The 24,037-nt window shown below is 41.9% G+C and overlaps 1 protein-coding gene across 2 annotated transcripts in view; it reads right to left on the bottom strand.

Annotated features, from left to right (window-relative positions):
- Positions 1-770: 770 nt before the first annotated feature.
- KLHL14 (kelch like family member 14) overlaps positions 771-24,037 on the bottom strand; it is a 138,348-nt gene continuing 115,081 nt past the window's right edge. For both annotated transcript variants that reach the window (XM_085605689.1, XM_085605688.1), the window contains exons 6-9: positions 16,817-17,007; positions 15,534-15,692; positions 12,107-12,264; positions 771-3,851 (exon numbers count right to left, since the gene is read on the bottom strand). In XM_085605689.1, the coding sequence (XP_085461815.1) occupies positions 3,711-3,851; positions 12,107-12,264; positions 15,534-15,692; positions 16,817-17,007 (649 nt within the window). In that variant the 3' untranslated portion in view covers positions 771-3,710. The remainder of the gene's footprint in view (positions 3,852-12,106; positions 12,265-15,533; positions 15,693-16,816; positions 17,008-24,037) is intronic.

Below are 24,037 nucleotides of genomic sequence, written 5' to 3'. Positions count from 1 at the left end.
ATGTCCTACCATTCACATACACTGCACCCTGCCCAGGGGGTACCTTGGGCCTACCATATGGGTGTCCTATATGTAAGAGAAGGGAAGGTTAGGACCAATATATATGCCAATCAGGGAGAACCAATCATAATAACAATTTACACAGACAGCATATACACTTTAGCACTGATTAGCAGTGGTAAAGTGCCCAGAGTCCTAAAACCAACAACAACAGATCAGGAAAAAATAGGAGGAAGAAGCAAAATGTTTGGGGATAATCCTGCAAAAAGGGCCAAGTCCAACACAGTTGGACTGCTTTTTTTCGCTGTCCATCACAAACAATGATCCATAGTCAATGGAAGAATATTGCCATAGTGTGGGGGCCTTTACTTGAAAAAACTTCAAAAATAAACTCCCAATTTGGGAGTTTGTTTTTGAAGAATGTAAAACTTCATAAACGTTTGACAGAGGGTTGCCATGTTTGACAGAGTGGTCCATCAAACTTTTACAACATTGACAGAAATTGCTGTGAGGGACAGCAGGCCCGTCAGAGTAACAAAGTATTTTACTCCACAGCCTTGACAGACATAGAACCATGCACCAATGTATAAATCAGGCCCTTATTCAACATATCTCAAAACTTTGAAATGCAATTTAAACTGGTGCTGCTACAACAATGCTTTGTATGCACATTTAGAAAAGAACAGTGCTTCCTCGTTTATACAAAACTAAAACCACCAAGTGTTAAATGTGGACACGTTTTTATCTAGTAAACAGTATTGCGGCACAGATTTGAATTATTACATAAAGTTTTATTTAAAGTTTACTCCCGAACAAGCAAGCTTCATTTACACATCTGGATACTGTACAAAATATACATTCTTTGTGACTTTTTTAGTCAATCCACTCTCCATTGTCAGGCCTTTCAGAAACGTACATTGCCCAGAATTCTCACAAATGCTTTAGTTTACCTTGCAGAAAAGAACAACTTAAAGACAGTAAATAAACTTTTTAAGTGAAACTTAAAAGATTGCACATTGGTTGCAGTTAAAATACTTTACATCTAATGTAAATTCCTCAGACCGGATTTTGATCTACTGTACACTAGTACACTAGTCAGAGCTGGCTCTTGTTACATGGATTAGTGACACCCTACGGAATGTGGCCTCTGGTGGTCAAAAACATGGGATAATTTGCCTTCTACATTTAAGAAGTGGGCCTGATTCCTTATTCTCCATGGAAAAGATGATTCTTTCAGTCCGATGTCATAGAAAAACTAAAGATTCAAACTATTATTGCAGAAAGATCATGGCGCTCAAAGCACATATGCTTGCTCACACACCTTCCATGCCAGTTTTGTATTAATGTTGCCTAATACCCAAACAATTTTCATTTGCACATAGTTGGTTGAACTGCTATCCCACCCCAAATAGAATGCAAGTAGTAAACTTTTCAAATTGTTTTACCCGACTTTGTTAACATGTACCTTTCAGTGCAGAAAAACATTTATAATAACACAATTTAAACAAAACAGGTACACTCACAACACAGTGGGTTCAATGTTAAAGAAATGAGTAGCATGGAAAACTGCACAGGTTTCATCTGCGATTGCCACATGTAGTAAACAAGAAGTAACACATGGTAAAATAGGCCTGCACCAGCTCTGTCAGTTGAGGAAAACAAAACTTTTAAGTCCCACATAGGCCTTGGGACTGAGTATCTTTTCCCCTTTCTTTGTTTATTAGTATTTGAGGTTGCAAATTGAAATTGGGTTTCTTGGAGTCCCCCCTCATACTGACGTTAGAATCTTTTAAAAGTGTGATCTCAGCAATGCAAAGGAAGCCTGGGTATTTGGCCCAGTGGCAGAGATGTGCAACGGCATGAAAAGCTTACGGTACACTATTTTGCTTAAATGATGCTCATTCAGGCTAGTTAGCGCATGGAGTGTGTCTTGAAGGAAGGAGGCAACAGGAGTTGCAAAACAGCAAGCTCAGCTTTTCAGTAAACAACATACATATCTTCTATTTGTTATAGAGCCAAACTATCTATTTTGGACAGAGGCCGTCACAGTGATTTTCGGACTTTCAAAAAACACTAAAAAATTAATATTGCTCACTTGGACAAAGAAACTAAAGGGAGTAAGACAAGGCTAGAAAAATACATTTTGTGTATAATGCCTTCGAATGTCTATGGGGTCAATGTCTACAGAGCTAAAAAAAACAGAAACAACTAAAATATTTGTCAAAGATGCCTCATTGGTGGGTAGATGTCTTGCGTAGTAAAAAGTCTTCAAACATTTTATTTTGTTGGAAAAGCAAATTCTTTGTCCACAATATAACCTCCATTAGGTGAGTGCAATGAAGCAAATGTGACAAATGGACATATCACATGGGGACCTCCCCAACAAATGTTTCCTTCTTTCAAGTGAAAAATGTATATAACAGGCCTTATGATCACTAAATAACTCCATCTTTGTTTTATGATGGAGTACTAAATTTTTACTTGATTGCAAAAACTGAGTGTGCACATTTATGAAAGAAAAACTCTTGATATTCCTAATTACCATTCAAAGGTCTTCCAAGATGATGAAAAAACATGTAAAGTTGAAAAAAGTGCCCAAGACAGTGCTTTCAAGCCACCCAAATATTCACTGGTTCCCTTTTCTCAGTAGATGATATGACAAAGAATATGCAGACGGAGACCCATCGGCTGATTCTTAAAAGAAACCTCTATAGCATGAAAGCCTTCCTACAGGCCCATGATTTACATGAATGGATTGACCAGCCTCCGCCTTGGGACACGTAAAAGGCTGCAAGCGGGACACCTCTGATCAATTTCACTATTTAGGAAATGCAACCGATATAAAAATTACACCAATAGTTAAAGCAAAAAATAAAAGACTTTTGAAATCCGAATTTCAATGTCTGGCCTGCACAGATACAGTTGCTTAGTGGTAGAGCATTTCTAAACAATAAGTATGTAACTTTTTTTTTTTGTAAAGCTCACAGCATTTCCAGTAAGAGTTATGCAGAGTCCATCCACTGCTCTTTCATTGGGTGTGCTGATATCACTCTGCTGTCCATGTGAGAGCCTTGAAAAGGAATGAACTGCTCTCAAAACAGAATGAGTGATATCCTATTGTCTCACTGCCATGCCAACATGATTTACCAGCTTTATGATTTGTAGATAGACCAGATAGCTTGTAGCGCCATACACTGCAAATGTTCCGAAAAATATTTTTTTCATTCATGTTTGTGCATTAGAGCACATACAAGTTGATTTATGTACAGTTTGGTGAAAGAAAACTCTAACGAAAGATCCACATTGAAGCGAGAAGTACGGTTGTTGCTTACTCAGAGCAACAAAGACGTGAAGTAGTACCACAAGGGGTGCAAATCTCGAGCTAGTCCTGGTTTGACCGCTTCGTCTTCACTTTTTAAGTTAGAGAATCACTGATGAAGGAAGAAGTCATTCAGTCTTGAAATGTTAAAAGTCTGTCATCATATGACTTTTTTTCTGGGGTATCTTGGGATCTCTTTTGGAAGACAAGCATTGGTCCAGCAAAGGCATTCATCCTCACATAGCTTGCTTTGAAAGCATTACAATAGCATAAGGAGTTGGTTACATCTGTCTTTCATTTCAATGAGTCCTTTTAGGGCAGAATATTAGTGTCACCTGTCAGGACTTTGCAGGAAAAAACAAAGTTCATTTGAGCTATGCTCGGACGGATACTATTTGTTGTACGGCACACAGGCTGGAAGTATGACTGTTGAGCACGCGGGGCCTGCAAGGGGTTCAGCCACATCTCCTTCCAATTCTGTCCAGGTTCCTTTCTCTGGGCTGTAGCATATTGTTGAAGACTTGTACGCTCCCTGAAAACACAAACAAAACGTATTTGACACATTGTATAAGCAAATACAAGTATACTATGACCACAAGCTTGGATGACTGATAAAAGTGGGCAATTGATGAGTCAAGCATATGTTTAAGAGTGCTGGGTTCATAACAGATTTTCAGGACAATGAGTGGCAGGATAAATAATGTCCATTTCCATTTACTGTATCTAAATGTATTCCTTTTTACTACATTGAAAATCTGCAATGCTAGAGCCCTCATGTGCTAATTTTGAATACCGTGGTCCACAATACAGAGCAGGTTGCATGTTCTTAACTACATGTTCCGTTTTAAATATTATCAATGGTAAGGAAGATTGTTCTTGGAACCCTACACAACGGTGTACTTTTCTGCAAGAATTAAGTTAAGCTAGGTGCTAGAACAACTAGAATACCAGAAACTGGCCAAAGTCCTCAGTTGACCCACACAAGATGATAAACATTAGTTGCAACAGTATCATTGTATGCTTCCTCGTGTCCTTCCTCAAATCCAATGATATGGTAATGTTCGTATAGAGGTGCAGAAGGGTAATGTGCAGATCCACTGACCACTCCTTCATTGAAGTTTCTTTTGAAAATGCCAACAAATGTGCCTTTCAGTTATCCATTGTGATCGGGTTTCATTGATTCACTTAGGATTCGAGGAAGGCAAGAATATATCCAGTGACAGGACCATGTGTTTTTGAGGGCAAATGCCTACATTTTACAGTCAAACTTTTAACATTGTTACTACTGTCTTTAGAAGGGCACTGATTTTAATTGTACTTATTTTGTCTTTATTTTTGGTTTGGTTTACTTTGTTTCTTTTTTTGTCTTCTATATAAACTGGAGAAATTCTTACATAATGTCTCATTTCTATCTGCTTCTCAGACAGCGACAAAAAATGTTTAATTTTTTAATTTTTAAAATGTACCTTCTTAACCTTATGAAATTTCGCTAGAAGTCTTAGTAAATGACATTTTAACAAACCTATTATAAAAACTGTATTTTAAGGTTGTTTTATATGTAAAATATATAGCTGATTGCAATGGTTTTAATTTACTGAACAATAATAATAAATCATTACTGGGGTCAAAAAAGAAAAAAAAAAAAAATTCTTACGGAATTAGTGTACGCTGATCACCGTAATTTGCAGTTTTGCTATGAGCTTACTCTTATGGTGATTGTTCAGAAAATTGTTAGAAAACACATTTACAACAAGGAATTTGGTTTTTATGTTCAGTATTCTTGAATGTTTGTGCTATTTCTTTATTCTGTATTTGTGGAATAAAGTACCTCCTGCACACATTATAAGGATATTGCAAGTTGCTATGGAGTTTTGTGAATATATAGATGAATTAGGCTGAAGGTCAAGTTCCTTAATAAGGTCATTGAACTCCAAGGTGACTTGCAGAATCTTTATAATTTATGGCATGGGGTACTTTAGTCCTTATAATACATAATCACAACATTCTGTTTTCCACAAACTGGAGACTTGCTTTTGCATAAGAAACAGATTGCATGTTTGTACACATGAAGAATAAAAGTAGAATTTCTAAGGCAAAATTAAGCACACCAAAAAAGAAGTTACGATATTTGTTGCAAAACAATAATAGAACCAGTCTAACAAAAGTCCGATTTAAAAAAAGGCACCAGAGCTATGAATGTGTAGAAACATGCAGAGAGAGTCTATCTTTTCTATAGTTACTTAAGGAGTGGAAAAAATTAATATGGTTGCAGGTTTATCCAGAAACTTTTTGACTTTTTGTCTCCTATTTTACTGACCTTGTTTTTGTTGGCTATATGATTCTAGGCACTTTACAACTGCTGATCAGTGCTGAATTGCATGTGCTCCAGTGTAAATGGTGATTATGATTGGTTATCCATGATTGGCATATTTGATTTAATGGTAAGTCCCTAATAATGTGCACTGAGTGTGCCAGGGCCTCTAAATCAAATGCTACTAGTGGGCGTGCAGCACTGGTTGTGCCTACCACATGACTAGCCCTGTAAATGTGTCTCAGACCTCCCACTGCAGTGTCTGCGTGCACAATTGTAAATTGCCATGCGACCTAGCAGATGCACCCTCTTGCCAGGACCTAATCTTCCCTTTTCTTACATGTAAGGCAACCCTAAGGTAGATCCAAGGTACCACCATGGGCAGGGTGCAGTGTATGTGAAAGTTAGGACATGTGCCAGTGTGTTTTACATGTCCTGATAGTGAAATACTGTCCATTTAGTTTCTCGCTATTGAAAGTCTGTCTGTCCCATAGATTAACATGGGAGCTGCCTTGTAACATCTTACAAGAGTAACTTTACATTGGGACAAGATAGAGAAATGGAGTTTAGGCTCTTTTTCAGAATTTAATAAAAAACTTTTTAGTAAAGGTGTTTTTTTAATTGTATGTTTGAAAATGGCACTTTTAGAAAGTGGGCATTTTCTTGCTTTACCATTCAGTGTGCCTCTGCCTGTTTGTGTATTCACCATCTGGTTTTGGAGTGACAGGAGCTGGGGATGTGCATTCATGCTAGGCAGTCACAAGGGGTATTGAAGTGTGTCCTGCCTTTCCTGGGTGACTCCTAGTCAGGCAGAATAGACCTTTCTGCATTTAGAATGGTGGTAGGAGTTTTCACTAGCTCCTGAATAGACTGTGTCTCCTTTACACAATGCTGTCTCCATCTCCTGCAGTCAAGCTGGACATGGGAGGACAGACCTGTTTCAGACTGAGCTCAAAGACCCCTGCCACAAAGAGAACAAAGAGAAAATGGGGTATAAGTATTGCAAATAAAACCCCAGAACTTTAGATCGCTTCTGAAAACAAGACGACCCTGCGAAGAAGAAGAGCTGTGTGAGGAGCGCTACCTTTTCTGTGTGAGGGGTGGTTTGGCCAGCAGTTGCTGCTTCTATCTGTGGCAGAGGAAAATGACTGACTCTGTTTGCCCTGCTGTGGTATCCTGCTTCAGAAGATCTCCAAGGACTATTGTGTGCTTGCCTCCTGTTGTAAGTCTCTGGGAAATCAAAGACTTCAAAAGATCATTTTGGGATCAAAAGGAACCTGCCTAAAAGAAGAGCTGTGTTAGGAGTGTTGCCCCTTGATGAGTGAGGTGTGGGTTGGCCTGCAGTTGTTGCTTCTTTCGGGCGCAGGAGAAAGACTGGGCTGTTCTTCCCCTTTACAAAAGGAAGCACATGTTGAGAGCTGATACAGAGAAGTGTGTGGTGAGCGCTTCATCTTTCATTGATCTTGGGCCAGAAGTCAGTGATTTATTTTTCCTTCAGCCCTGCCTGCCACTGTGTGGTTGCCAACCTTTGTTTTGGCCACAGGACATGCTGTCTGCCGGGCATCGCCTGTGATGTGGGCCCCCCTGACACATCCAGATACGAGCAACGCTCTCCACTGCTCAAAAATTCATGCTTTGTGTGAGACATCAAGGAAAGCCGATGAGCAAGAACTCCACGAACCCCCCCCCCCGTTGCCTAGGAGATAGTGGGTGACCTCTGGACAGAGTGAGACTTCCCCTGTCACGTGACATTGCACCGGCTCAACGTCTATATCCTGTCTTCCCTCCACGGCTGTGAAGCCTATGGTGATGGCGGGCAAAGCCTGGATATCGGCACAGGGCTTAGTTGGGCTGCTCTTGGTGAGTAGCTGCACCGCGAACTTGCAGGCAGCTACACTGGTGATCCTGCATGCGAGGGACCAGCAGAGGACTCCCCGCTCATGCCTGTGGTGTGTGCGCTCCCACTAGGTTGTATCTGGGGGCAATTGTCCTTAGTAGGACATGGTGTTATGTTTAAGAGGACCAGTGTAGTCCCTGGAATTGCCTCCATTCATTCCTCAGGCAGCTGGCGCAGCACATGCACAGTCTCGAGGGACCGGCAGGAGCCGCACAAACACACATCGCAGCAGCTGCCGTTCACCAAATGCGGATCAAGCGTGGTCTACCCCGCTGAAGTAGGCTGTGGGTGTGTCCCCCACCCACAAGTTTGGAGACATATCTGGGGTCAGTATTCATGATTCCCCATGATGGGTGAGTCTTCGATTGAGGTCCCCAGTCGAGTGCAGTAATTACCGTAGTCCATGTTGTAGGTGGACAGGTGGCCCAGTAGCCTATGTCTATGTACTGTTTCTTGTAGAGCGCATATATCACCCAAGGGTCTCATAGCGCTTTGCCGCAAACCAGGCACAGACGAGGAAAACGATTTTAGAAAAGCCAGGTCTTAAGAGATTTGCGGAACTTTGAGTGCTCGGTCTCGATTCGTAAATGTATGGGTAGAGAGTTCCAAAGGGTAGGGGCCAATTTTGAAAAGGATTTACTGCCGTGTTTAACTGTTCGGACCTTAGGAACTATAAGTAGATGATTATTTGCAGAGCGAAGCGTCCTAAAAGGCTGATACTTCTGTAGTTTTGTTACCAAATACTGAGGGCCCTGTCCATTTAGAGTTTTATGGACTAGACAACAGATTTGGAAGTCTATTCGTTTCTTGATGGGCAGCCAATGAAGCGACCTTAGATTAGGAGCTGAGGGCGATCCTACTGGAAGATTTAAAACCAGTCTGGCTGCTGTTTTTGCAGAACCTGGAGCTTATAAAGGAGTTCACTCTTTATGGAAGCCATCAAGGCATTCCCATAGTCCAGGCGGCTAACAATCAAACCTTGGACCAGAGGCAGACGGGAGGACAGAGGGACCCATTTAAAGATTTTACGCAGGGCATGCGTGATTGACATGATCGTGCATGGAAAGTTGGTTGTCAATCATTACGCCGAGGTTTCGGGCTGTTTCTTTTGGGATGGGACAGGTACCAAGAGTTGAAGGCCACCAGTCATTAGTCCATAACATCTGTGCATCACCGAATAGGACAATTTCTGTTTTATTTGCGTTTAGCTGGAGGTTGTTGATTGACAGCCAATTGTCTATATCCAGCATACATTGTCCGAATTTGTGTTTGGTGTTTGCAACATCAGAGCCAAGAGTGATTAATAGCTGTGTGTCATCGGCATACGACAGTTTGTCGAAGCCGTGATCCTTAATGAATTGAACTAGGGGGGATACATATAAGTTAAAGAGCGTAGGGCTCAGGATAGATCCCTGGGGAGCACCTTTATTTATTGGTTGGCTCTTAGAGGTGAAAGCACCAATTTGGACTCGAGAGGTGCGGTCGCTCAGATAGCTCCTAAACCAGGCTAGTGCGGGGCCCTCGACACCAGCCTCTCTCAGGCGATCCAGAAGGATGGAGTGGGAGATGGTGTCGAAGGCGGCCGACAGTTCTAATAGTACTAAGATGGCCGACCTTCGATTGTCCAGCGATAGTCTAATACTGTCCACCACTTCAAGTAGGGCTGTTTCGGTGCTATGAAATGCTCGGAACCCAGACTGAGAGGAATCCAGCACTTTATTTTTCTCCAGATGATTAATTCGTTGACCGTTTATCAGGGACTCTTTGATTTTACCAAACAGAGGCAGAAATTGCTTAGTTGTTCAGGGTCAGATTTAGGTTTCTTTAAAATAGGTCTGACTCTGGCATCCTTCCACCTTATGTGAACCTGCGCGTGTAGTAGTGAGAGGTTAAAGAGTCTTGTTAGATATGGGGTGATGAGTGAGCTGATTTTTAATAAAGCCTGCGCAGATGCTATGTCGCAGGGAGATCCTGATTTTACCTTATTAATTGCTAGAGATACTTCTTCCATAGAAAATTCTGAGAATTTCTCTAGGGTAGAGGTCCCCTCGAGGCAGCTCACTTCTGTTCTCTGAATATTCGATTGAACACAATTGTGAGGAAATTGACTATATATTCTGTCAATTTTCTCTACAAAAAAGGTGGATAGGGAGTCGACCCACTCCTGAGAGGCGACCAATGGGGGCTGCATAGAAGCAGGATGTGTAAATTCATTTAGAATCTTGAATAATTCTTTCTGAGAATTAGATGCTTTATTTATTCTTTCCCCTAGATATACTTTTTTTGCCGATGTAATATGGGCTAAGTACTGTCTATGTAAGATTTTATAGTCATTACGGTCCGTAAGACTTTTTGAATGTCTCCATTTGCGTTTGGCCTTTCTGGATGCTAATTTGTCAGATTTTAAGGCTGGAGTGAACCAGGGCGAGGTTTTGTGAAAGTCTCTTACTCTTTTCTTAGGAGCAATTTTGTCTAATGCCTGACATATTGCAGCATCTAATGTAATGGCTATTGCAGGGATTGGTATTAGTCATCATAGGAGGAATGAAATGCTCAGAGAAGGAAACCGGGTCAATATTTTTCCACGGTTTACGCCATGTCTGTTCTGCAATAGAGTTTGTATGGCATACGAGTGGGGTTAGGATATTACATTTAAGTAGGTGATGGTCAGACCACAGGACAGGCATGGGTTGGTCAGCCGGTATATTGTGGAAGTTTGTAAATAAGAGCTCTAGCGTATGTCCAACTATATGTGTAGGGCCATTTACTGTTTGTGTGAGCCCTAAAATACTGAGGTTTGAGATAAGATCATTTGTATGTGGATCAGTGGGAACGTCAATATGATAGTTGAAGTCACCCAACAAGAGAAAATTATCGCTTGTTAGCACGTGAGGGGCAATTATTTCCATTAGGTGGCTGGTGAATTGTGCCTACGTGTAGAGAACAGGAGTAACGTATGCCAAGTATTAGGAGTCCAGGTGTTGCTGCTTGGTGTTTATGGCATGGCTTTGTGATTAAACACAAAGGGTAAAATATAGCAACTTGTGTTTTTCCTGTTTTTCGGAACTGGCATTCCATGACTTAAGTATTTACTATAAGATTCTGAGGTGCTTACGGTGATCTGTTGATGATTCATGTGTCTGCTCTCCCTAACCTAACTGCTGCATGTCCAACCCTGATGTTAAGATATGTGTCGCATTGTGCCTTCAATGATAGGATAACGAGTATCAATTCAGAGTGTACATTATATGCGCAGTGGGGATGATGTTTTCATGATGTGGGCAACCTATAAGTATTTACTTTATTGCACTACCTGTGACGTAATGACAATTGCCTAGTTGGCAAAGGGATTTATGATTTATGTGATCTATGTGTTATATAAATTTATGATATCATTTGATATAATCCCGCGTGGAGTCGCTTTTGTGGTGTATATATTTGTGTCACTGGTGTGTGTGTGTTGCCCAAACGCTTTACACATTGCCTCTGGGATAAGCCTAACTGCTCGTGCCAAGCTGCCATGGGGGTGAGCAAGGGTTATATAGAATGTATCTAGAGTGGTGGGTTCTGCGTGGCTTAGGTGCATACCCTAGCCAACCAGAAACCTTATTTCTAACAATTGTGACGTAAATATATATTTTCTGCTTATCACTCTTTGTCTAGAAAAACAGAACAGAAGAAGGAAAAGTCCGTTTTTATTTCCTTTCTTTAAATTGCATGTTTAATTATGGTCTGTGTCCTGCTTTTTACCTTTGCTGCTGGCTCTGCATTGTCATTGAAACACCAGGACTCAACAGTAATAAGGTATTACAGTGAGAAGCTACATCATTTCTTTATTACAGGTGACCAGGGGCATCACAAATCGCCTCTAATAAGCAAATTAGAGACAGGTTTTTATTCAGGGATTGAATGATAGCCGGTTTATATTTTGATTTTAAACAATAATAGAAAAAATATTAATAAAAGAAGGACACTGTGTCCAGTACTTAATTTGGGCCGTTGGTTTCCGGTGAGGGGCACCAGCACTTAATTTTGGGGGCGGCACTTATTTATCTGCACTAGACATTTCCTGAGATCAAGAGAGGAAAAAATAAAAAAAGTGGAAAGACGGAGAAAGAAAAAGACAAACACTGTCACAAAGGTAGAAAGCAGGAACCTGCAGAAGTGAGATAAAGCTGAATGGGGTGTGAATTAAAGATGAATGAGGTAGATTTTGAAATACACAGCCTTGGAAACCCGTGTGCGCACATTTAATTGCACCAGCCGCGCGTTTCAGAGCAGAGCTTTGAGCACCGGCACTATCTCATTTACAAATTAGGCACTGACTGTGTCCTGTACGTTAGCACTAGATAGAATACATCAGCTCAGTTGAAATTCATACAAGATGCTCAACAAGGACATACACATAGAAATCTTTGTGACTATATGCCAAATCTCTGCTCAATCATTTTAAGTTACCATGGTCCCAAAAGATTTTAAGCTTTGAGTGATATCACTTATTTTATAGTATATTCTAGTTGAATTTAGGATGCATAATGACTAGGTGTGGCAAAAATTGAGGATCATCTACATCACGCACCATACTCCAGCTGTAACCGCCGACGATGTAAATGCTGTCATCCAGAACTGCACACCCCGGTCCACTGCGACCTTCTAAAATTGGAGTCTGTAGAATATTCCATTGGTCACCTTTCGGGTCGTAGCATTCGACAAGCATGACGTCCAGGTGGGAGAAACCTAGAGAACATTGGATGGATATAAGTGAAACTTTTTTGCAATTATACTAGCCTCCCCTTTCTCTATGAAAACACATACATTTTCAGACACATAGCACAGGACATGCTCTCTGGCACCAGAATTGGAAATATTCAAAGGTATCCATACACATGGCCGCAAAGGCATCTCATTTAGTTATCTCTTGTCTACTGTTCTGCTCGTCTAAAGTCTCAGGATCAACTATTGTTTTGTTTTATTTGTTGTTTTGAGCCAATCTTTTCCACAATCATTTTCTTTTCCCTCTCATTATTTCCTTGTAATCTGTGCTTTTTATGTATACTGTCTAGGGTCAAGTTTGCGCTACATAAAACTTTATAAATAAATAAATAAATAAATACACGTAAAATGTGCTCTTCTAACTATGAATAGCTTCAGTTGCAATGAATGTATACATTTTAAGTTTCTGCACGGATTTCCTATGATTTTGAAGGTCCTTTATTCTGTACGCTAACCCTGCCTCAAAGTAACACTATTGCATTTGTATACAAAGTCTTAGGCAGTGGTCTCTTTGCTCGACAGAGCTACGCTGCCATTGTTTTGTTAATCAGGAATGCCCCCTATCCCTCAAGGATTTGCAGCATCCTGCCTTGGAAGTGATAATCCAGGCTATGTGTCTCATGGGCCACAGCTCTCGCCTTGCTCAGCACTTAAGGCAGAAGTAACATTAGGTATTGCTCCCACATGGCTGCCGATGTGCGGCATCAAGCTTCAATCATGGTTCAGCTGTGTGATTTCAGATGCTGACTTGGGATCCGGGGACACAGCGCTTACATTGAGCTGGGGACTAGCTTTCTTCAGGGCAGGGGAAAGCTCTGACTAGGGTTTAATCAGCGATTCTACTGCGTCTAGTGCTGTGGTTTGAGATGGGCAGACTGATCGCTATCACCATTACTGTCCTATGTTGGTGTTTGATGTGGGTCTGGAAGGGTGCTTGAAAAATATGATGTTCAGCTGGTAACGCAAACACAATGGGGCATATTTATCAGGCAGTTGTGTTGCCTTTGCGCCACGCAAAGGGGCGCAAGGGGGACGCAACTACTAAGTAGGATTTATCAAGCCACACACGACGACCTTGTATGGCCCTGTGTGGTTTGATAGATGTAGGGTAATGCAACGCAGTGCAAATCACCATATTCCGCTTCTCTGCGCCAGAAAAGTGTTCCATGGGTGTTACCAAGAATCCACCCAAGGAGTTTGTAGCATTCCCAGATTTACCAAAACTGGCAAAGCTGGGAATGCATCAAAATGCTACCCCTCCCAAGTGAGGCGTAACAAGGATAAATATCTTTATTTCTCCTCGTTTGTACACATAGAAAGAGGAACATGTCTCAGAGGATTGTTCTTGTGCAGGAAGGTGCCCTTTCCTGCACAAAACAATCCTTACAATGCAGGCACCCTTGCACCATGGTGCAGGGGTGCCTGTGCTGGAGCTAGGCAGCACATTGTGTGCCAGCCTGGGAAAAGACAGGAATGCGCCATATAATGTTAAATACAGCACATTCCTGCCCTTTCCCTATCACACAGCGAAGCAAGGTGTCTTGCTGCGCTGCGTGTATTTTTTTAATAAACTTGTCCCAATGTTTCTACAGGTACTTTGCTAGCACCAATAGTACTTCTGAAAATAAAAGGCAGACTTTACATTTCAGTCCCTCTTTCCATGAACTAAGAATTGTGGTACCACTCTTAAAACGTCTGCAAAAGGATCTCTTTTGTACAACACTTTTGGCCTGTGGAAAGTCTGGCAACGTGTACAGTAATGGATTAACTATGTTTAGTTTCTGGAAAGGTGCTTTTGCCTCTAATAGAGAAAATGATTTCCTCCCTGGACGGACTTCATTTATCTCCACCTGGAGATATACCTGGCCAGAGAGAGATTATTAAAGAAAATCTATTTCTACCATGGCAGGCAGTTTAACAGCAGGCCTGGTTTATGCACCCCAAACACTATCATTCCTGCCTGGTGTGGAAATGAATCCTCTAGATTCACGGCTTCAGTTTTGTAGTCTTGATTCTTGGTTCCACCTCATGCCTCTTTCTTTCATACCAGACCCTCCCTGTCACTCTAAGTCACTCTCACACATTCTTTTTCATCCCTGCTTTCCTTCTTTGTCACTGTTGTTACGTTTTTCTCCATCTTTCCCCCTTTGCTTCTCTTGATCTGAATCAGTCTGTTGAGGAAAAATGAGTGCCAATCCTCACAAATGAGTGCCAGTGAGCCCCACCTGCAAACACTGGCTGAAATTAAGCACTGCTCGCATTGGTGTATTAACTCTAATTTCTCGACATTTTCCTTCATCCACACAGTCTCCGCAATGCTAAATTGGCATTCAATTCTGTCTGAGAAGGCGGAGGGACTCATTTGCATGGGACGTGCTCCCATGCAAATATTCCCTGCATATCTCTGCAATCCACCAGCAAATGGCCATAGTTGGTGGTGTATTCCCACTGGCATCAGACACCACACAGAACTCTTTGCTATTGCTAAATGGGCCATAGTGTACAACCGAACAGTAACCACAACCGCTACCCAATGTGGTTGTTTCACCAGCAACATAATCATTTTCTTGCCATTAAACAAATTACACAAAGATTTATAAATCTCCCTCACTGCTTTATGTTAACATGGGCCACTGGAATTATGCAACAGGGGAGGGTCAAATTATACAGCAGGGTTGAGTAAATTATGTGGCAAGAAAACATACGGTATGCAGCATTATGCGGCACATTTTGTGATAGCTTAACCTCATTATGTTTTCATTTGTAAGCTTGTTAACCCTATCTGATCATTAGTTGTACCTCATTTATACCAGTTTAATACCCAAATATAGCAATAAGCTACAGAAAAGTGAACAGTCAACCTTTGCAAAGGGCCTTCCACTGCACGGCAACACGTGTTGCTGAGTTTTTACTAACATTTGAACTGTTTGAGCTAGAAACATTTTTTTTGCTGTTACAATTTGCAGATTATGCGGCAGGTAGTGGATTTGTGGTAAATGCGGCAAATCTACAATTATGTGACAATTGTAGGGGCTGCAAAATTGCATAAATCCAGTGGCCCTGATGTTAACCTTACGTAAGGTGATCTCAGCACCACACAAAGGTTTAACTCCAATTAGGAAACCAGTTCCTTGTAAATGAGCATTATTAAGACCATTTTGATTTGGACCCAAAACTGCGGCTAAAAAAACGTAATCTACCCATCAACTGTACTCTGGTACTGCTGGTGTTACCTTTCAAATGGTTCCCTCCAATTCCGTACAGCCGATCGTTCATGACTGCCAAGGCGTGGATGGCTCGCTTGGTGTTCATGTCTTGTTTTCTCGACCAGACGTCCAGGACTGGGTCATAGCAGTACAGCCATGAGACATATTCTCCATTATGGACACCTCCTGTGAATGGAATGTTGAATTGGTGTGAAAATGTCGCTACCGGATTGATCAGACCGGATCAAGACACCTTGGCATGATAGCCTTGTCTTCATCTTAAAACAAAAGGACTGAGAGAACATTCAAATAACCTGTTTTTGTAAAGCATACCTGCACCCTTGGGTCTCTGAAATTAGAGATGTGTATTGTTACCCAGCTTAATGGCCCTCATTTCATCTACCTCAGAACGATGAATGGCTGAGGGTCCCTGCTAGGTTTTGAACCAGGACAAAGACAGATTCCTAGAGGGGGTGCATAAATCAACTGAGCCACCAGACCAGCAAGAAAACAACTGAGAACATTCATGCCTGGAAAACAAGGACCTCATTTATGAAAAGTGATGCATCGCTGCGTGAAAACAGCGATGCGTCACTTTTCATTGCGCCCTCCTTGCGACACTAATGATGCGTTATATTTACAGTATGACGCATCATATCGCAAGGAGTTACAGATAAGTCAGTATTTCTGACATATCTGTAGGTGCAAATGGGATTTGCCCATGAAATGACCCATTGCTGGAGTTGCGTCACATTTGTGACACACTCCAGCAATGCGTCATTACACATGGGCAAATCCCATGTGAAATGTCCCTGCGTCAGTCTTACGCCTGCCATGAGGCAGGCGTAAGATATTGACACATTTGCATCCTAGAAGTGGCGCAGTGAAATCTTATAGATGATTTCATTGCATCACTTCTACCACCCTTTCTTGCGTCGGAATGACCCCCATGCATACATTATACCCGGCGCAGGTATAATGTGGCGCAGGGGTTTACAAAGTGACGCATCTACCTAGATGCGTCACTTTGTAAATATGGTGCAACAAAGCTCTTTTTACGCCGCTGGTGCGTCAAAAAAATTGACGCACCGGCAGCGCAAAAGTATTTTTCTTCAGGATACTACAATGAGGCCCTGACTGTCGGACATGGAGAGCTAATTCGCATTGTCAAAAGGTTGTGGATAAGTCCCTATGGGCAGTTTGCACTTACTGGTAATTTTGTTTAGCATCTTGCAATTATAAAATATCTCACACAAAGAAGATAGGAGCCATTACGCTCTACTGTGATTTCAAAATGAGATAAGCCATACCAGAAATGTATATCTTCCCATGATGCACTGCTCCTGCGTGAGCAGCCAGCGGCTGGGGTAAGGGCGACACATAGCGCCATTCATTTGTGTCCAGGTTGTAGCATTCCACGCTGGACAAATATCCGGTTTCGTTTCGTCCACCAACCACGTAGAGATGCTTATCCAGCCGGCATGCGTAGAAACTCGCCCTCCTAGTATGAAAAAACACAGAAATAGAGCAGGTAATCAGCTATACAGACCCTATGAAGCCGCAGTGTTAATTCGAGCAGTAACTTTATGTAGAGGCACTAATTACATTTTTTTTCCGGCTTTGAGAATCGAGCAGCCGGCAGGTGGTACCTGTTGCTGCAGGTTTGTATTCCCCGCCTCTTTTACTTCTTTTTCTTGGGGGCGACTATAAAATCTCTGGTATTTGTTCGTTTATCAGTGATGACATCCTTCGCCATTTCACATTCGACTTCGTACTTTCAGGTCATCGTTTTCTGTTTTACTTCCCTTGTCCTGAGAGAGGTTTATTGCTTTTTACCCGGAGACGATAAAAGGATTGGGACTTCATTTGTAATATTCTGCTGTTTGTTGTTTAGTGCTGGCGTCGCCCTGTGCGACAATGTTTGTTGGCGCCCCCCCAATGACCACCTCCACCACGGATTCTCTCACTAGCACCCTTTAACAGTGACCAAGTCACCATAACCACACTCTCTCAGATGCATTGAATTAGTTATAAAGCGCCACTCATACCAGTGTAGGGTGTCCGAGCACTTTGCATCACACACACATTACACAGAGACAATCAATCATACATGTGTAAATCAGTGTATAGGAAATGTTACATAAGCCAAAGGACTAAAAGTGTAGGAGTCACATGTCATCCATACTGGTAGGCAGTATAGATTAAGAGTGCTTGGTCTGGAAAAGCACAAACTCAGAGTCGAAAAAGAAACAGCATAGTTGGGAGTTCTCTTTAATAATAAGAATCAATTTCTAGCCAAATTAACCCATTTTGCAACATTAATCAATGTTCTAATAATGTATACTTTGCAGTGTGTATGCAGCTCTATGATGAAAGTTAATAGTTCACTATTCTATATTAGGACTTTAAGTTATAAATTGCAAGTAACAAAAGGATGTCTCTTTTGAAAGAAGTAACCTGCTGATCTGTTTACATCACACCACTCTGTAATCTACTTGGTACACGATCTTTGCAGCAGGCATATTAACCCTTTGCACTAACTTCACATAATTCAAAACCTCAACTATTCAAAATACTGATCTCTCTCCAGGACGATAATTAATCACAGGAGTTATTGTGACAGTTATGTGAGGCCTGGTAATTGCTGGGGGGAAGAAAGGCTGCAGCAGGTGCTTCAAAAGCACAATAAACTTTAAAACACAGCGCCCTCAGGAAGCCAGCACTCGGTGCAGTGGCACCGGTCGCACCGGCCTAAAGCCGGCCCTGGTTGTACATGCGAGTTAGCTTTCCCCTCCTTTGAGCTTCGGTCTCCTTTCTATTCACCTCCTCCGATCCCCTCACCCATAGCCCAAACGATTTGCTTTCTCCTTCGATTGATAGCCACTTCCAACCTCTCTTGAATTAAGGGGATGTCTGTCTTTCAGGGGCCCAGTGGCCACTGCAACTACACATCTAACCGATGGCAAAACGAATATACAGAGGGTTGAAAGTGGCTATTAAACGAAGGAGAAAGCAAGTCATTTGGGTTTGGGCTGTGGGTGAGGGATCTGAGGAGTGACTTTAGTGAGTTATTGCTTAAGATGGGTCTTCACTTTCCTTTAACTAATATCCCAATTTCTTACACATGTATTTGTTTAAAGCAGCCATTGATAGCAGATTGACCTATCTGCAGGTAAAACTGCATCAATCAGGAGCCTATATATGTTACCCTAGCCCTCATGCTGTCCCTGACATTCCAACACCTGCTCCTCCAATTTCTCCCCCTTACCGCTGCTTTTGTATCTGCTCGCTTATACTTGCCTGCCTTATTTATTCAGCCACCCCCTCATGTGCCCTCTTTCGTGGCTCTGTTCCCAAATCATCAGACCCTGTGCCTTGCCGTACTGGAACGCCTGTCTCTTCAATATGTCTTTTCTAACTGTTCTATCGAGCTTGCTTCAAAGCCATCCACTCCAATGCCTCTTCCTCTACATCTCAGGCAATCACCCTCACTGCCTCAATTCAGGAAGGACCTCAAGACCTGGCTCTCCGACTGAACTGCAGACCCCCCCCCAGCGCCTTGGGAACCAGACGGGTGATTATCAGCGCTCTATAAGAACCCTGATTGATTGATTGAAAGCCCTGCTCTGCTTTGCTGCTGGGTTGGCCACACAGGGTACATGAATACCTATGGTGGGTTCAAGGGTCAGGAGTCTGTTGCCAGGGCTTCCTGGCCGTGGAATGCTCTGCCATCCAGCTCTGACATCCCTGATGGATCACCACACAATTGTGTCATAGACAAATACTTTATAGGATACTACAGGCAAATACTGTTCTAGGTATTGTGCCAGGCCCTTACAGATTGAAGTATTTCACGTTTGTATCCAAAAACCTGTGCTGTAAAATAACTGTGTTCCTTTCTAAAAATGATCTTGCAGAATGTTCTCCCAACTCCCGTGGAAATGGGACAACGTTTTGCATTATGCATTCGTGGTTATATACGATGCTTGCATTAAAACATTTTCCTGAGCTTCTTTTGCCTCCCACTCATTCACTGATCATGACCCCTAAACTGTCAATACCACATAACAGTTGCAACCATCCTCAATATGGCACGGTTGCACTGGAATGCTTTACAGTGCCGGACTGGCCGTAATCGGCACCAGTCATTTTCCCAGTGGGGCGGAAGGGTGGGAGCCACTTTTTGACCTGTGGGGGCTGGTTTTGCCCCCTGTAACAAGTGCCAGCAGTGCTTGAAACAAGCACCGCCCCGTGGGCTGCGCTCCTCTGTAGCATCATCTCGGAACTCTCCCCCCCCCCTCCTCGCCCCCCCGGGGGCCGGTCAAGTGGAATTGCCAGGGCTGGTTTATGTTCCTAGTCCGGCAGTGATGCTTTACCCCTTGACCGAAGGCCCACCACCTTTATCAACATTCCTCAAGAGCTACATACTATAGCTGCCACATGTACCAGTCGAGTGCGTGTATCAACTATGACTTTTAGAAACAAGGGGTACTGCTAAGGGATAACAGATTTAAATGCCTTCATAAACTTGCATGGAAGATCCTTAAACATTTTAGATGTCTGCACGATAAGGGAAATAATATTTTGGCATAAAGTTCAAATGAAGTAAAAAAAAAAAACATTTTTCTAAATGTGACCTTTTATGATAATGAAATTGCTCCAATCTGGGAATGATGGGAAGAATCCTCGAGGGTTTCATTGTATGACCTGGATTCCGAGGTCAAGAGTTTATACTCTTTTTCGAATTCAATAGGTCTACCTCAGAGCAATATAAATCAGTGTATACCACACAATATGATACAAGTGACTGGTGCTTATTTTACATGTTATAAACTACATATTTTTTTACAAGAATTTTAAAATCAAATTCGGCGGTTAAAAACAAATTCGTGTTTATGGATGTGCTATTCTATTGTTTAATGACAGACGTATGACAAATCCATGCAATTAAACTAAAATTAAATATCAAATTGCAACTAGATCCATTCATTTTGGAAAGAATTCCAATGATTTGATGTGAGCACTGTATACATTTTCAAGTAATGCAAATATGGTACACAGTGTAAATAAATGCCAATGGATGATTTCAACTTAGAAAACCCTTTGGGGTTAAAATATTAATGAACCCCCAAAACAAAAACAGGCTTTCCCCAAATTTGACCCACAAAAGTGATTTCCGAATTGTATGTATTTATTTGTTAACATAATTTTTTTTATAGCTCGTACAAGATTCATACATGGTCCAATGAGCATCAGAGGGCTTTAGAGTGAATAACAATTGGAGTAATGTAATCCTTAAAAGGGACAACGGTCATTGTTAATACATTGGGTGAGTTGTAGTAGTCTGTAACCTACAGATGCCTATATGGATGAAGAGTACAAAGAGAATGACGCGAGAACACAGAAATACATGTAATAAATACAAGTATTGGTTTCCTATTTATTTGGAACCTTCCTTCCAACATCTAAATTCCTTGGGTGTTTTGTGGTATGCTACCATGCTTCAGGCCTCACTGTGTTTGTAAGGTGTGTGGTTTTGACAGCACAGCTCATTCTTTGAGACATCACACTGCATATTTACAGAATATGAGTTATGGGGTTATGAATATGATGGAACATTGTGCTTGAAGGCTCCTGCACCTTGCTGAGGATATGATTCTTCTGTGCAACACAGTGAAAAATGAGGTAGATGATGCTACATTAATAAATTATCTTGACATTCACTTTCTTTATAGTCCTTCATGGGTCATTGTTCTCAATTTACCAAGAATTAGATCATCATTTTTTCCTCATTTATATATTTTTTTTTAAAAATTCTGCCCGCTGCCACGACAGTAATGTTCTGTGATCTTGCTGTCCTGTACACTGCTGCCCTTTCACAGGTAAAGTGAATTTAATTTACAGTTTGAAAAGTGATTCTGAGTGACAGGTCTGCTATGCCACATCAACACTCAGGACACTTACAACAAACACTTGCAAGGCTGCTACATCTTGAGTGTAAAAGGCTCAGCTGCTGGCTTGTCCAATGCTTCTTTTCAGTGGCACAAGAAACTAGATGCAAGCACACGGATGACTAGCCATTTTGGAACTCATTTTCTATCACAGAAAACCCATGCTAAGCTGGTCACCGATGTCCACACATGTGCGTCATGATGCAGGCGCCAAGTGTGAATGCGTGCATCATTGCACCTGCGTGTGCATGTATCATGATGCAGTTGGCCATTTTAGAAAGTTAAATTATAATATATATTTTTTTTAATTTATACGTGCAAAGCCCATCTGCACTGCTCTTTTAGGTCCTTATAAAAATAATGTGTGTGTGTGTGTATATACATTTCTTGTGATATTTATATATATTTATATAAATACATATATACATATATATATGTATGTATATATATATAAATATATCAATATCACAAGAAATGTGTATATATATATACACACACATACATATTATCTACTGGCGGTCGCCAGTAGATAGTTATAGTTAGGACTGAGTTTCCATAGGAAATCTCAAAATTCTATTTTGAATAACTTTGGCGCCGGTTGATGAATCCTCGCGAAATTTTCGAAACTAATGGGGCGCTCCGCTCAGCTCCTACCCTGAAAGTCTCGGGGTGATTCGTCAAGCGGGGACCGAGAAAAAAGGGGGGTCCCAAAACGCGTTTTCTCCATGCATTTTCCCATAGGACCTTTAGTCGAAGGTACACCCCGAACGGCTGAACAGAATTACTTGAAATTTGGCAGAGAGGTAGTCCTCAGGTCAGGCATGTGCCTTTTGCATATATGGAGTCAATCTGTACAGTAGTTCCTGAGAAAATTGCAGTTAAAAGTTCATAAATATCTATAAGCGCGCACCGTGCGCGCACCGTGCGCGCACCATGCGCGCACCCTTACGTGCGCGAGCGTAATTCTGATTGGTGGTTACATGTCAGTCAACGCTCGAATCGGTCGAAATCAGGAAGTGTCGGGCGCCATTTTGTTTGTTTTGGGTGCGACACTGAAAAAGAGAGGTGGCGAACGTGAAAAGGGGGCAGGGTAGAGAGTTCCTGACCCCCCTAGCCTTTGTCAGGGGGTCCCTGAAGGACCCCGAAGGGTGAAAAAAACATATATATATTTTTTTTAAATCGCGGGGTGCGCGCACGGTGAAAAACCTTAAAAAAAAATATAATAATACATACATAACTTAGCATTTAAAAAACATACAAATTCACTTAAAAAACCATAGGTTTCACACACGTTATAGTTAGGAATTAGCATTTAAAAAACCTTGCAAATTTACTTAAAAAACCATAGGTTTCACACATGTTATAGTTAGGTGGACATTTCACTCGTAAAAAACCAATGAAATTCCCCCGTTATAGTTAGTTCAGATAACTATAACTCGCGCGACCGCCACTCTATCACAAGGATGATGTCATCAGTGATGTCATGAGTGATGCCACTGACCATGTCATGAGTGATGTAACGTCATGAGCAGTGGATTGCGGGCGCGCGAGTTATAGTTATCTGAACTAACTATAACGGGGGAATTTCATTGGTTTTTTACGAGTGAAATGTCCACCTAACTATAACATGTGTGAAACCTATGGTTTTTTAAGTGAATATATATGTATGTATGTATGTATATATATGTATATATATATATATATATGTAATTAAAACCCGCAGCCCGGTGGATACTTATTTTATGAGGCTGGAATGTAAGGGGACCCAAGGAAGCGCTTTGGAGGTACGACAACCAGGAAAATTCCATTCAGTCATCCGTGTTTGTCCAGCATAGCACCACTTTTTCACCTAATCCAGCTTCGTGCAAGTTCCACCCAGGCAAATAGAACTCTGGGAGATGTAGTGTTCACTACATTACATCGTGAGGGGCGATCACATGACCAGGAGCTCTGAGTACTCCCACCAATGGAAGAGATGCAGGACTGATTTAAAACATGGGTGGGGCAGCATCCTGGTAAGACAGCGGCACCTGAGGAAGGCTGACAAAGCCGAAATGCATTGTGCCTGACAGCTGCGTGAATAAAGGGCTTCCGAAGATATTTCCCCATGTGTCCTCTTTCCTTTCAGCATTGGAGGAGTTTTTGTATATTTCCACGCCAGCAAGAGGTGTGTCAAGAGGCCCCGTTCTGCAAGTTGGCTGGAGCGTTGCTGGCTTCTGCGTTTACAGTGCTTCTTTCTCTCTGAGGTATCGGATTTGCTCCAGCCTGCCTCAACGAGCAGGAGAAGCAAGGGTTGCTGCCAGATGCAGCTTGTGACTTCACAGGGGGTTTTGTTCACTGTAATTAAAACCCGCAGCCCGGTGGATACTTATTTTATGAGGCTGGAACATAAGGGGACCCAAGGAAGCACTTTGGACGTACGACAACCAGGACAATTCCATTCAGTCATCTGTGTTTGTCCTGAATAGCACCAGTTTTTCATCTAATCCAGCTTCGCGCAACTTCCACCCAGACAAGAAGAACTCTGGGAGATGTAGTGTTCACTACATTACATGGTGAGGGGCGATCACATGACCAGGA

Source organism: Triturus cristatus, chromosome 5_1, assembly GCF_964204655.1.
Source record: "Triturus cristatus chromosome 5_1, aTriCri1.1, whole genome shotgun sequence".
NCBI lineage: Eukaryota > Metazoa > Chordata > Amphibia > Caudata > Salamandridae > Triturus > Triturus cristatus.
The sequence above is the reverse complement of the archived record's forward strand: the minus strand, read 5'-3'. Positions and strand labels throughout refer to the sequence as shown.